Here is a 12,824-nt window from a genome sequence, read left to right as displayed (position 1 = left end):
CTGCTTCACAAACCCATTTTTAACCACTACAGCATATTTACGTGGCAAATAAAAACCTGCCCTAATAATGCAATACCTCTTAACTTAATTCTAATATCTTCATTATACAGATTAATATTTTGTGGTGCAGTGGTTACACTTTTGTACCACATCAAGACGTCCCATGGTTCGATTCCTGACTTGGGAAATTTGTAATGTTCTCTCCCTATTCTGTATGATTTTCCTCAGGGTTCTCAGGTTTTCTCCCTTATCTAATAAAACATCCAAAACTAAGTTGCATTGGCCAAATATACAAATACTAAAAAATACCTGAGAACTAATTACTTAATTGGGATCGCACATACCAGCAACATCAACACCTAGTGGTGGGACCCTCTTGAAAAAAACAAGTCTTGAGACTTAGATCTACTTTTGTGGTGAACTAGATTTACAAATATCTTAAAGGTCAGATAAGAATTTTACCTAACATCTCTACTAGAATGAAGAATCAGAAAGAAAAGACAACTTTAAAAAATTGCAGTCGTGAATTTCTGTGGTCAGATTGTATAGAGAGATATCGACTAAGAGTTTGGAGTATGGAGATGATCTTTGGATTTGCTTCGTAGACGTTAATACGTTCCAGTCCAATATCCGGATTGACCTGGCACCATGACATTTTTGTCCATCGTTGGGCCTAGCTCAGCATGGTATACTTCGCTCTTCATTTGGTTCAATATTTTCTGAGCCTAAACAGTGCACCTGCAGGTTCTCGGCAGCAGTGGGCGCTGTTGTGTTAATATCTATGTAGAGTGCATGGTGTAAAATTCAAATACAGTACACTTTTTACGAGACCCTTTAGGGTAAAGCCTAAAAAAAAATTTCTCATCAAATATACTTGCAGGAGTCAGATGCTATGAATATTGTGTCGAGACAGAAATAATGCATGAGTCTGGAAGGGAACACGGCAGGTGAGTTTTGTAGCTCCGATGTGGCGGAGGGCCTATTTCTGAGACATGCATTAAACAATTTTATTTAACCAGGTAATGCCCACTGAGCTATATAGATTGTTTCAGAAGCGACGTGGCCACAAATTATAGCTCCACTAAGTTGCTTATCACGTGGAAAGTTATAGCAGCCAAATACTCCAAACGCGTGATGTGATTCTAAATGTGGAGGGGGTAAACGGACGATTCAGAGAAAAATCTACGCAACCACGGGTATAGAGACATGCAAACTCCAAATATACAGGCAGGAGTAGTCAGGGTCGGGATCGAACCCACAACCTCCTGTAGACCAGGCGAGGTAGTTAACATCTCCTACCCCCAGTGGAGCACAGGCATTGGAGTGGTCTTCATGAGTCAGTTAACCAAGACCTGACCAGGTGTGGTGGTATCAATGGCTTTGACTACAATTACACAATAGATCGTGAATATGTTAACATATATATTAACTTAATTAGAATGTTTTGGAAATCCTCGGTAATAAAAACTGCCAAAGGTGTAATTCCCTCAGCCAAGTTAGAAGGTAACATGTTTTGCATGTTGCAAATGCCAATCTATTAGATGTCTATTTTCTGTTTACCTAAGCCATGCAATGTAATACATAACTGAGTACATATTTAAAAGTGTGTTTAAAGATAGCTCTGCTGAGTGCCTAATCCTAAGGTCAGCCATTGTCATGCTAACCTTAAATAATCACAATCTTCAGTCCCACTATAAAAAAAAATCTCTTTTATTCCTTGACTTAAAGCTTTCGTGACTGCAGGAAATCATATTAATTCGGTCATTTGGTAAAGTCAAGTAGATAGGTTGAAAGAAAATAACAAAAAAGAACAAAAAAACTATGACGTTTCTATCACAACACAAGCGATCGTCATCATCTTTTTTTTCATCTTTTCTCCTTCTGATGATGATCACTTGTGTTATGATTGAAACGTCGTAATATTTTAGTTATTTTCTTTCAACCTATCTACATGACTTTACCGAAAGACCCAAAGAATACCTTTTATTATTTTTAAACTGAATTTATTTATCCTAATACTCCAGTTTTCTGTATATTTATAAAATGCAAGAACAGGTTCTTATTGTGTGTATACTTATGTTGAGGAGTTCCCAGGACGCAATCGGAGACAGGTAAGGTTATGGGCTTTCGCCAAAGGTTTATTAAGGGCTGTTACAATCTAACACAAGGGTACACAACTCCCAGGGGTTAGGGGTCCTACGCTGAGTCCTGGTCCCTGCCCGGCTAGCTCCGGTCTCTCTCTCTCGTGTCAGATCGGGGTCTCTGCCGACTCCACCGACCGGAGAGAAAGCACCTCTATCGGCTACCACCGGCTTCTCCCCAGACTCACTACTCGATCCCTCTCTACCCCTGGTTTTCTCTCTACCCTTCTCACTCTACTCGTTCCCACAGTGACCCCGCTTTCGTCACGGGGTCTCCCTTAAGTACTCTCCGAGACGTGAAGTCATAGAGCCGCCCAGCGCGCATGACGCCACGTTCCGTGACATCATCGCACTGAATGGCACACATGATGTCACGTCCCCATTTTACTCCTTACACTTATGGTATTCAACAAATATCCGTACTAGCCTTTTGACCGTCCATGGAAGGGTGTGTAGTGACTGTACTTGTCGATGTATGGTGCCGGTGATGTTGTCATTGCGGGCAGCCCGGGTTGCGGGCTGCAGTACCAACACTAGCGGTGGTTGGGTGAGTGCTGGTTAGCGCGAAGGCACCGCGAGCAGCGTGCAGTGCTGGCCCCCAGTGAGGTAGTGAGAGCGACCGTCAGCCAGCCAGGGTTACTCTGGGGCATGATACGCTAGTTGACCTGCTGTCACGTGACCAGATGATACTGGAGGAGGGCCACCGGTGGACGGGGGCCGAGGGGCGGTCACGTGGTCCCGGGAACATTCGAGAAGGGGCCCGAAGAGCCTGGAAGGTGGGCTGGGCTAAAGGCGGAGCCAGCCCCAGCCCAGGGGCATATAACGAGAGCTCCGTGAGGAGCTCGTAGTTCTTCAAGTGTTGGTGTTCGAAGATCCACGTCGGGGAGATGAAAGCCTCTAGCCACGCGGTCCGGGACCCAGCTTGTGGTCCGGGCCAGGATAGCGAACCATGTCTAGTTCTGCCGTAGTGTGGCTAGATGGGCATTCGAGACCCGAGCGTAGGTTATGTTATGTCGGCGCTGTTGTGTTAAATAAATAGTGTGGCTCCCAAGTCAACATCTGTGACTCAGTTGGACTCACTACAACTGGTGTCGGAAGTGGCCAACTTGCTCGGCTATAGCTAGCGGTAGATGGAATATGACTACACATCGCAGAGTTCGTGTGTGAGAGTCGGACGATGAAGATGACAATGAGCTGATTCTGTCCACGGCCGCCGAGAACGGAGCAGAGATGCTGGCCGCGGAGCAGGGCGCAGTCGGGGCGTGGGGCACCTCGCCATCTGTTGAGGAGCTCGTCAGGGACGCACATGGCCGACTCACTGACCTCCATGCGGTGTCCTCCATCCTCGTCGAGATGCAGTCCTTCCACTCGACGGCAAAGGAAGGGGCGGGGGTGCTATCCGGGCGAGGCGACTTGGCCGCTATTTCGCGAAGGGCGGAAACGCCATCGCTGCTGCCCGCACTTGCGGGCGCCATTTTGCTGCTGGCGGGGAGTGCGGAACCCACCAATCTTGAAGCGGGGACGTCATTTGACGTTCAGTCGCTCCGCCGTCGCCTGACCTTTATTAAAACATTTGTTGCCTCCAGCGGAGATTGGGTGGCATTTAAGAGAAGATTCCTCACGAATGCCGACATGGCGGGGTGGTCAGAGGCGGATGTGCTGAAGGCGCTTCCTGCCGCCCTCGATGACGATGCTTTAGTGGCATTCCTCGCCATCCTGCCGTTCGAGAAGTTGACCCTCACGCCAGAAGTTTGCGGTGCAGTGGAGGGGTGATGCTGAGTCAGCCCTCGTGTACAGGAGTGCGCTTTTGGCGCTGGCGAAGGTCGTGTATCCGCTCATGGGCCAAGATGGCCATGACGCGCTGGTGCTTGAGAAGCTGTTGGAGCTCGCCAAGGAGCTTCGCACTGTCCTTGCTGCCGACGGCGGGGATGTGTGAGAGAGTGCTGGTGGCGTGCTCGCTATATCAGTGGGGCACCGATCAACGGGGTGACATTGATCGGTGCCGGGAAGATCGGCGGCGGGCGAGGTCTGCTTCGTCCCATTCCAGCGACGGATGGGTTACCTGCTACAACTGCCTCCTACCGGGGCATGTCCAGTCGGGCTGCCAGGTTCCTCGACGGTGGGTCTTGGTATGTCCGGGATGTCCGCCTTCCTACGACTCCATCCCCCCTAAGGCGAGTTGCGGTGCACCTCACACTTAGCCCGGGTTTCCTTCATTTATCAGGGGAGTCCGGTGTGTGTCGGGGTCGCGCGCATGTTCGGGGGGAGTCGGGTTGTGTTCGCGACGCGCGGCCACTCCGACCTAATCAGTGGTCGGAGCTGGCAGATCGTGTGGTCGCGGCAACCGCGGGGTCTTCGGCCATGCTCGTTTTGTTGAGGGAGCTGAGGTACGCATGCCTGTGGATACTGGCGCATCCTCAACCATTATTTCTGAATTGATTTATAATATTTTGCCACGCTGGTGTCACGTTTTAGAGCCGGTTGATGCTCCGTGTTTCGCCGCTAATGGCGGTTCTTTGGGAATAATTGGCCGCATCCCTGTTGCGCTGGGCATTGCAGATGTTCAATTGTCGGGCCACGTGTTGGTTTCCATGGCTCTGGATGTCCCGTGCCTGCTAGGGACTGACTTTCTTGGCAAGATGCCCCTGAAAATTCGGATCGATCAGGGATGTTTGGAGTTGCTGTTGGGACGGCGTATGGCTTTTCTTCCGTCCCTGACTCGCATTAATGTTGCTAATGCTACAGAACAGGCACTTGCATGCTGCAAGATGCGGATTCCTCCCAGCGCGCAAATGCTAGTGCCTCTTCATTTGCGGAAACCGCTTGATGCGCACACCATGAGTGATGGCATTGTGCTTGGTCCCTCGAATAGAATCAGTCGAGGGATGTCACTGGTTGTGGCGCAGACGCTGGTCTCCCAGCACCAGCCACCATTTATACCGGTCCTTAACACCAGGTCTGACACTACGATTATTCAAGAGGGTTCCGTGATCGCTCACGCGTCCCCGGCATGTCCGAAAGCGGATTTGGTGGGAAATGTCGAGGTCGGCGTTCGATCTCACGGACCTCCGGTGATCGATGAGGCATGGATCAACAAATTATGTTCAGAATGTGGCGATTTGACCGCGGGCCAAACGAGGAAGCTGAGGGCGCTCCTGCGGGAATTTTCCGACATTTTTAATAAGTCAAAATTTGATATCGGTCTATTGAGCCACCATATTAACATGGGTGAAATGTTGGCCGTGAATATCATTGTGCCGTCCACCAGTCCATGGGGGGACTCCAATTGTCCTTGTTAAGAAACACAATGGCAGTCTGCGGATTTGCATCGATTTCAGAAAACTTAACAAGGTGTCAGTCGCAGATGCCTACCCCCTGCCTCGCATGGATGATTCTTTGGACGCTCTGGCAGGCGCGCGGTATTTTTCGACCCTCGACCTTTTGTCCGGGTTTTGGCAATTGCCGCTTGACGAGGCCTCGAAGCCCAAGACGGCTTTTCGGACACCACAAGGGCTGTTTGAGGTCAACCGACTTCTGATGGGGCTCCATTCTGTGCCTGCCACTTTTCAGAGACTGATGGAATTGGTTTTGGCGGGCCTGCAATGGGTTTCATGCCTGAAAAATGTAGATGACGTCATCGTTATCGGACGCACATTTGATGAGCATTTGGATCACCTGGAGGCTGTTTTGTTAAGATGTACACCGCCGACTTGATGTTCAAGCCCCAAATATGTAATTTTCTCCAGAAATATGTCCGTTACTTGGGCCACATAGTCAGTGAATCGGGCATCATGACTGACCCCGAGAAAACTGCTTGTGTTCGGACGTGGCCGACACCCACCTTGGCTACCGAGGTGCGCAGTTTTTTTGGCTTGCGGGGTTCGCGTCCATTGCTAAACCTCTCCGTGCCCTGATGGCCAAGGGCATATTGTAAGGGTACTTGCCATTTCATTGGGGGGAGGCGGAGGAAGCTGCGTTTCGCTCCATTCGCGATGGGCTTGTTAACTGTCGTCCCCTACATTTTCCCGAATTTTCGCTGCCGTTCATTTTGGACACGGATGCCAGTAATACCGGCATTGGTGCCGTGTTATCTCAGATCGTTAATGGCGTGGAGCACGTGGTTGCGAATGGCAGCAGGGTGCTGTCCCCGGCGAAACAGCGGTACTGCGTTACACGCCGGGAACTGTTGGCCATTGTCGTATTCATGCAACAGTATCGGCCATATTTGTACGGGTGGCACCTTGAAGTGCATTCTGACAACGCGGCGCTCCAGTATGCGTTGCGTGTGGACCAGCCCTTGGGCCAATTGTCGCGTTGGCTTGAAATCCTCCAGGATTTTTCGTTCAATGTCACATATTGTAAGGGTACTCACCATTCGAACGGCGATGCCCTCTCGCGATTGCCAGCACCCGGGGAGTGCGCATGTTACCTCCGGTTCGGGTCGCTGTCGGCCATGCAGCTCGACCACCCCCTCCCCTCCCGTCGCGTCTGCATCGAACGCCGTTGAGGGGACGGGCAACGTCCCCGTCGCGTGTGATGCTACCTTGGGTCGAAATTATAAGGTATGGGAACGTCGACAGGCGGAGGATTCGTCCCTCCTTAAGCTGCGCCGGCGTGTCAGGGTGACCGCCGATGGTGATACACCATGAGATGTGAGCTCGTTTGTGTTGCAGGGAGGATTTCTCATGTATTGGGATGGAGGATTGTGCCATTATGCTATTGTTGTTGCCCTCAATATTCTCGGGCCGTTTCCCATTTTGGCGCGGGGAAACAAATATTTACCCAGGGGCGTCGAGTATTTCTCACGCTGGCCTATGGCTTGGCCGCTCCCAAATCAGTCGGCTGTTGCTATCACCGACGAGTTCTTGAACAGCTATGTCTTGGATAATGGGTCTCCTGAGCGCCTGTTGACGGACCAAGGTAAAACAAATTATTCCATGTTGCTGCGTGACGTTGGCGACTTGCTGGGTACAAAAAAGGTACGCATGTCCCCGTACCACCTGCAAGTAGATGGCATGGTCGAGCGCTTACACCGGACTGCCATGTTGAGTCACTTGGTCAGCGAGTCGCAGGTTAATTGGGATTTGTACATCTTGCTGCTTACAGGATGACCCCACACACGTCCACCGGTTACTCTCCCTTCTTTTTTTTATGTATGGTAGAGAGTATGACGCTCCCATCGATGTGCAGTTGCAGAACGCGCCCGCCCCGAAGGTATTCAAACTTTCCGATTAGATTCACAATGGGCAAACTTTCTGAGGCGCGGGAAGCCGCTAGTGTTAACTCCTGAGCCAGGCAGCTGGCCAACGAGTGGCTCAAGGGTGGCTGCATTTCCATGCATGATTGGTCGCCGGGTGAAAAGGCTTGGTTGCATTGTCCGCAGGTGCCAGTGAGCACATCGCCTAAATTGCTGCCACCTTGGAGAGGGCCGGTTGATGTCGTTTGGGTCGTGGGGCCCAAATGTGTCCAGTTTTGGTTTGGTAAGCAGAGCTGGTTTGTGCACCCCTCTCACCTGAAGCGTTTCTTCACGCCATTCGAGTTTGTTTCATCTCAATATCGCAGGGGCCGAGTGTCGGGCATGTCCGACGAGCTGGGGAGTGCATCTGCCGATGCGGGTCCTCAGGAGAGCGTTTCTGTTCCGCCCCCAGGCGCTGCGTGTCTGATGCCTCGCACGCGGCTGCTCGTGTTGGCCTCGCGTGCTCGGAAGGCCAAGGACCCGACGACCCGGCCTACTGTTCTGCGTGAGGAGCCGGCTTCATCGGGTCAATCTCTTGCTCTCTCTGGCCCTCCCAAGGTGGTCGAACCCAACCCGTCTGGAGGACCGGCATCACGGACTCATTCAAAGACTCGATTTGTATTATCCCGCACATTGCACACTCTCACACCGTCATGGGCTGTCGCGTGAGTCCTGGCCAGTATTTGGCTGATCCTGTTCGCCATCGAGCTCACGAGCATTGTTACCCGTTGAGGGTGGGAGATGTTGATTGTGGGGATTTCGTGCACCGGGGTTGTCGGGTTGACCGATTGTTTTTTTTCACGTGTATATATTGTACAGTTGGGTTGAGTTATTTTTTGTTGCCTTGTTATGTTGTTGGAGCACACTTGTTGTATGTTATGTCAGTTGCTTGCTTTGGGGGGAGTTAGCAGCTGGGACGGCTGGAAGCTACGTAGGGGGGGGGGGGGGTGATGTAGTAACTGTGATTGTTACTGTGTGGTGCCCGGACTTGCGAAGTCACGGCCGGTGATGTTGTCATTGCGGGCAGCCCGGGTTGCGGGCTGCAGTACCAACGCTAGTGGTTGTTGGGTAAACGCGGGTGAGCGTGAAGGCACTGCGAGCAGCAAGCGGTGCCATCTCCCAGTGAGGGAGCGAGAACGAGCATCAGCCAGCCAGGGTTACTCTGGGGCATGACACTCTGGCTGACCTGTTGTCACGTGACCGGACGATACTGGAGGGGGACCACAGATGGGCGGGGGCCGAGGGGCGGTCACGTGGTCCCGGAGAGCTCTCGGGAACATTCGAGAAAGAGCCCGAGGAGCCTGGAAGGTGGGCGGGGCTAATGGCGGAGCCAGCCCCAGCCCAGAAGCATATAATGAGAGCTCGGGGTTCTTCAAGTGTTGGTGTTCGAAGAGCCACGTCGGGGAGAAGAAGCCTCAAGCCACACAGTCCGGGACCCAGCTTGTGGAGGGGCCGGGATAGCGAACCGTGTCTAGTTCTGCTGTAGCGTGGCTAGATGGGCATTCAATACCCAAGTGTAGGTTATGTTATGTCGGCGCTTTTGTGTTAAATAAATTGTGTCCCTCCCAAGTAAACGTCTGCGACTCAGTTTAAATCACTGCAGGTGTATTGCAGCAATCAAAAAGCAGACTGCGACATCATATTCATTGCATTCATTCGTGTGCAAATTGTAAGGATGCGGTGACACAGACGTATTTCATTTAAAGGTTATAATCCCTTGTTCATCATGACGTCCTTTTTACTTCTATCTCTCAATAGCGTTACGGAGATCGCGTGACGTGAGGGTTCTGCCTTTGTAGTGAGGGTTGTAAGTTGACGCTGAGGAGGGGGGAGGAGGCGCCTTGCCCCCCCCCCCCCATGTGGAGTGACGTCACCCACTAATTATTATAAATATAGGGGGGTGTCCATTTGGAGGATATCACCTGGTCATGATTATTAATCAGGGTGGCTGTTTGATGTGGAGTGACGTCACCTGCTCATGATTATTAATGAGGGGGGGTTCTCCATGTGGAGTGACGTCACCCGCTCATGATTATTAATGAGGGTCGGGTCCATGTGGAGGACGTAACCTATTCATAATTATTAATGAGGGGGGCTGGTAGACGTGGAGTGACATCACGAGCATTAAGGACAGACATTCCTTGGTGACTATAGTAGGTATCACAACGTAATTGGAATATTATACAGTAGTCACTCGGTTAACGTTTTTAATTCGTTCAACGAAAAGTGATGTTCATCAAAATAACTGTTAGGAATTGCAAGTTAAAAGCATGAATCTGTCTTCGAAGACAGCTCTAGCCCTCTCAAATATGGTGAAGCTATCTACAGACTCGCCTCATATTTCCTTCCGATTCCATATCATTAGCAGTCTTTCCATTTCTACAATAATGGCCCTACCCTTGAATATCCTGGTAGAGGAATCCTTCACATTGGTAGCTTTAATATTGCCCTTATTTTTCAAATTGTAAAAATGGTGGCTCAAAGCAAACTCACTCATAGGTGCACTGTTTTTACCCCTTTTTCATGATTATCAATACTTACCTGCTTTGTTTTGAGGGAAAATACTTTCCTACCTCTTTTCTTTTCCGAATTCGATTTAAGAGACGTTGCAATCACTATTAATTCCCTTGTAATTTGAAAATTAAGTAAAACATCACTGAGCCTCCAAGAGAGCTATTTCCATTGCCAAAACAAAACGTAAACAAAGACAGTCGAGGTCTAAACGCTCATAAACGGCTTTCGCTGATTGGCTGGGGCATGCTCAGCCCACTTATGAGCGCTCAGATCGGCCAACATTGGCGTGCGTGCATAACGTAAACATACCGTCAATCGAAATATTAACACAACTCAAAACCATGGGGTCCCTATGGGAGGTGAAACATTAACAGAAAAACAAAAACCGATTACTGCTGTGGCATTATCCCACTCTTCAGTGCCCCTTATGTAACACGGCACTATTAGAGTCCAGTTTGTCACTGTGGTGCGACATCTCAGACCGTGCAACATGTAAACGACTGCCCAATCACATATTTCAATGGCGATCTGAAACAAATCCACACGGATACTTCTGAAGTAGTCGCATAAATATCAAATTTCGACATCAATTTGTAATCTGTTACAATCTCCAAAAATGCCATACGAAAGAAGAACTGTGCCAATAGCCGTTCCACAGTAATTTGCCAACTGTGCCTTGTTCTGTGTGGCTTCCATAACTTTGGGCCATTACTCTATCTCTCAGTCCCCATCAACAGATTAGCAATAATCCCACATGCAGTCACTAATAAGTACAAGAGTGAAATTAAAGATATTTTGATTAAATCATATCGCTACTACCTTAAGAAAACATTCGTCAAAATGAAGAGGAAACCTCAGTTCACTTTGCTCGCCATTTAATCGCACTTACCATCTAATGGTCCTCTTGCCTTTAACACCAAGGAGATGACCTGTTTGGTGGACTTGATGTGTTGGCCGACAGCAGCTCCCCCGCAGAGCACAGCCAGGGAATTGCCTTCACTTACCAGTCCATCCCAAACCTCGAGCCGTTCCAGTACGCACGAGTTGCTCTCTTGCAAGCTGTATAATGAAACGGCAAGGTTAGAGTTCTATCCGCAGTTTTTAAAAACTAATTTGAATTTTTGTTTTATTTTACCAGGTAAGGCCCACTGAGCTATGTAGCTCTTTTTCAGAAGCGACCTGGCCAAAAATTATAGCTCAACGAAGTGGCTTATAATGTGGCAATTTATAACAGCCAAATACTCTGAGCGCATGTTTCTAAATTTAGAAGGAAAAACCGGAAGACCCAGAGAAAAATCCATGCCACCACGGGGAGAAAATACAAACTCCAAATATACAGGATTCAGGGTCCCGATCAAACCCCCGACCTCCTGCACACAAGGTGTGGTAGCTTACATCTCGCCACCGCATAACCTTAAATGGCTTTCTCATGTCGCTGCTAGCTAGTATTAAAAATCTAAACATTATTATTTACATCCATAGGGTTGCCACCTCTTGCACAAATCAAACATAGCAATATTGTTCAGTCAACCTTGGTCTATCAAAACATTGCAGAATATTCAAATTAGAATCAATAACTCATTTTTATCAAAATTGCCGATTTTTTTTATACATTTGGTAACTTACAAATTTTCAGAACAGAACCGCTCTGACTGTTGCTGATTGCAACGGGTACTGTAATTAGCATGTTTATCATTAGGGTCGATTAAGTGCGTAAAAATACACACAATGTGGGGGTTACGTTCCTTGAATATTCCGTGTTGGGCGAAACCGCGTTCGACAAATAATATACCTCATGGGAAAATTGGGTTGGGGTCCTTGGTCCGAAATACATGCTACCCTGTAATCCACGAATTTTTCAACTTAAGAGACCTCCACGGTTTGCAAATATGTCTAAAATGTACAGGGGCAAACTCCTGTAATCCGTGATTTGATAGTGATTAAGATAAAACATGCCGTGTATAGTGTATTGTAGTGTGGATGTGTGGTGTTTTTTATGTTTCAAACAATATTTTCTTACCTTATGTTCTCAAATTTAATTTTTATTACATTTGGAGACACGGATTGTATTACAAATGTATACGTCAAAGACGTGTTATCTAGGGTAAAATTATTAGATAATATGACTCCATCATGTCCTGAAAGAGTAATTGTCTTCTCCACAGGAACTTTAAAGAAAGATAAATAAAAAGTATATGTTATACATTTAAAGAGTTTAAAATAATATGAAATGCATCAGAGAAAAATCCTTACATATACGAGTTTTGGTCATCCTTTGATAACTAATGCAAGTGTAGCGTTTAACGTACTTTAAACAAGACAGCGGCATTCGCCAGCATGGAATGTTTCACAAATTTTAAATGTTCAATAAGTTGACTTAGTTTCCCTATACTCACTACTCGTTTGGCTTTGTTGGTGACACCCCCCCCCCCCTCTGAATGTGATGTATTTTTTACCGTGCATTGTTCATTGCATGTTGGAACATTGCAGTGCGTATGTGAACTGGGCATGAGCAACATCACGAGGTCATGAGCACAATGCAGGGATATTTTAAGGTGGGATTTTTTGTTGGCAGAAACTTTCCATGGAACGTATTCCACTCAATTCACAAACTCCAAGTTCAAGGACGCAGCACTGAGCATCATTATCATTGGTGTTTAAAAGCTAGTAGTTTTTTTGTTCCTGATTTGTATTTTCAAAGTGCAGCTCTGTCTTGAAAACTCATTACTCCTGTGTCAATAATCTGTCTGTTCACATCAAAGTGATTATCTTCATCCATCACAACTCTCCTCTGCTCATGCAATGTTGCTTAACTATGACCATACTTCTGCTCCATTAGCCTTATAAATTACCAATATATTTTACAAGGTTTTTATGACATTTTTTGCATAAACCTTCAATTACTGTGGTTGAGTCAAATGGAATTATTTTCT

The 12,824-nt window shown here is 48.0% G+C and overlaps 1 protein-coding gene across 3 annotated transcripts in view; it reads right to left on the bottom strand.

The window, feature by feature from the left end:
* The window catches only part of LOC144733845 (scavenger receptor cysteine-rich domain-containing protein DMBT1-like), a 148,708-nt gene that overhangs the window by 21,626 nt on the left and 114,258 nt on the right, over window positions 1–12,824 (bottom strand). For all 3 annotated transcript variants that reach the window (XM_078615848.1, XM_078615850.1, XM_078615849.1), the window contains 2 exons: window positions 11,912–12,059; window positions 10,781–10,950 (listed from right to left, as the gene is read on the bottom strand). In XM_078615848.1, the coding sequence (XP_078471974.1) occupies window positions 10,781–10,950; window positions 11,912–12,059 (318 nt within the window). The remainder of the gene's footprint in view (window positions 1–10,780; window positions 10,951–11,911; window positions 12,060–12,824) is intronic.

Source organism: Lampetra planeri, chromosome 48, assembly GCF_965212315.1.
Source record: "Lampetra planeri chromosome 48, kcLamPlan1.2.h2, whole genome shotgun sequence".
Taxonomy (NCBI): Eukaryota; Metazoa; Chordata; class Hyperoartia; order Petromyzontiformes; family Petromyzontidae; genus Lampetra; species Lampetra planeri.
Note: the sequence above shows the minus strand (reverse complement) of the source record. Positions and strands in the feature narration are given on the sequence as shown.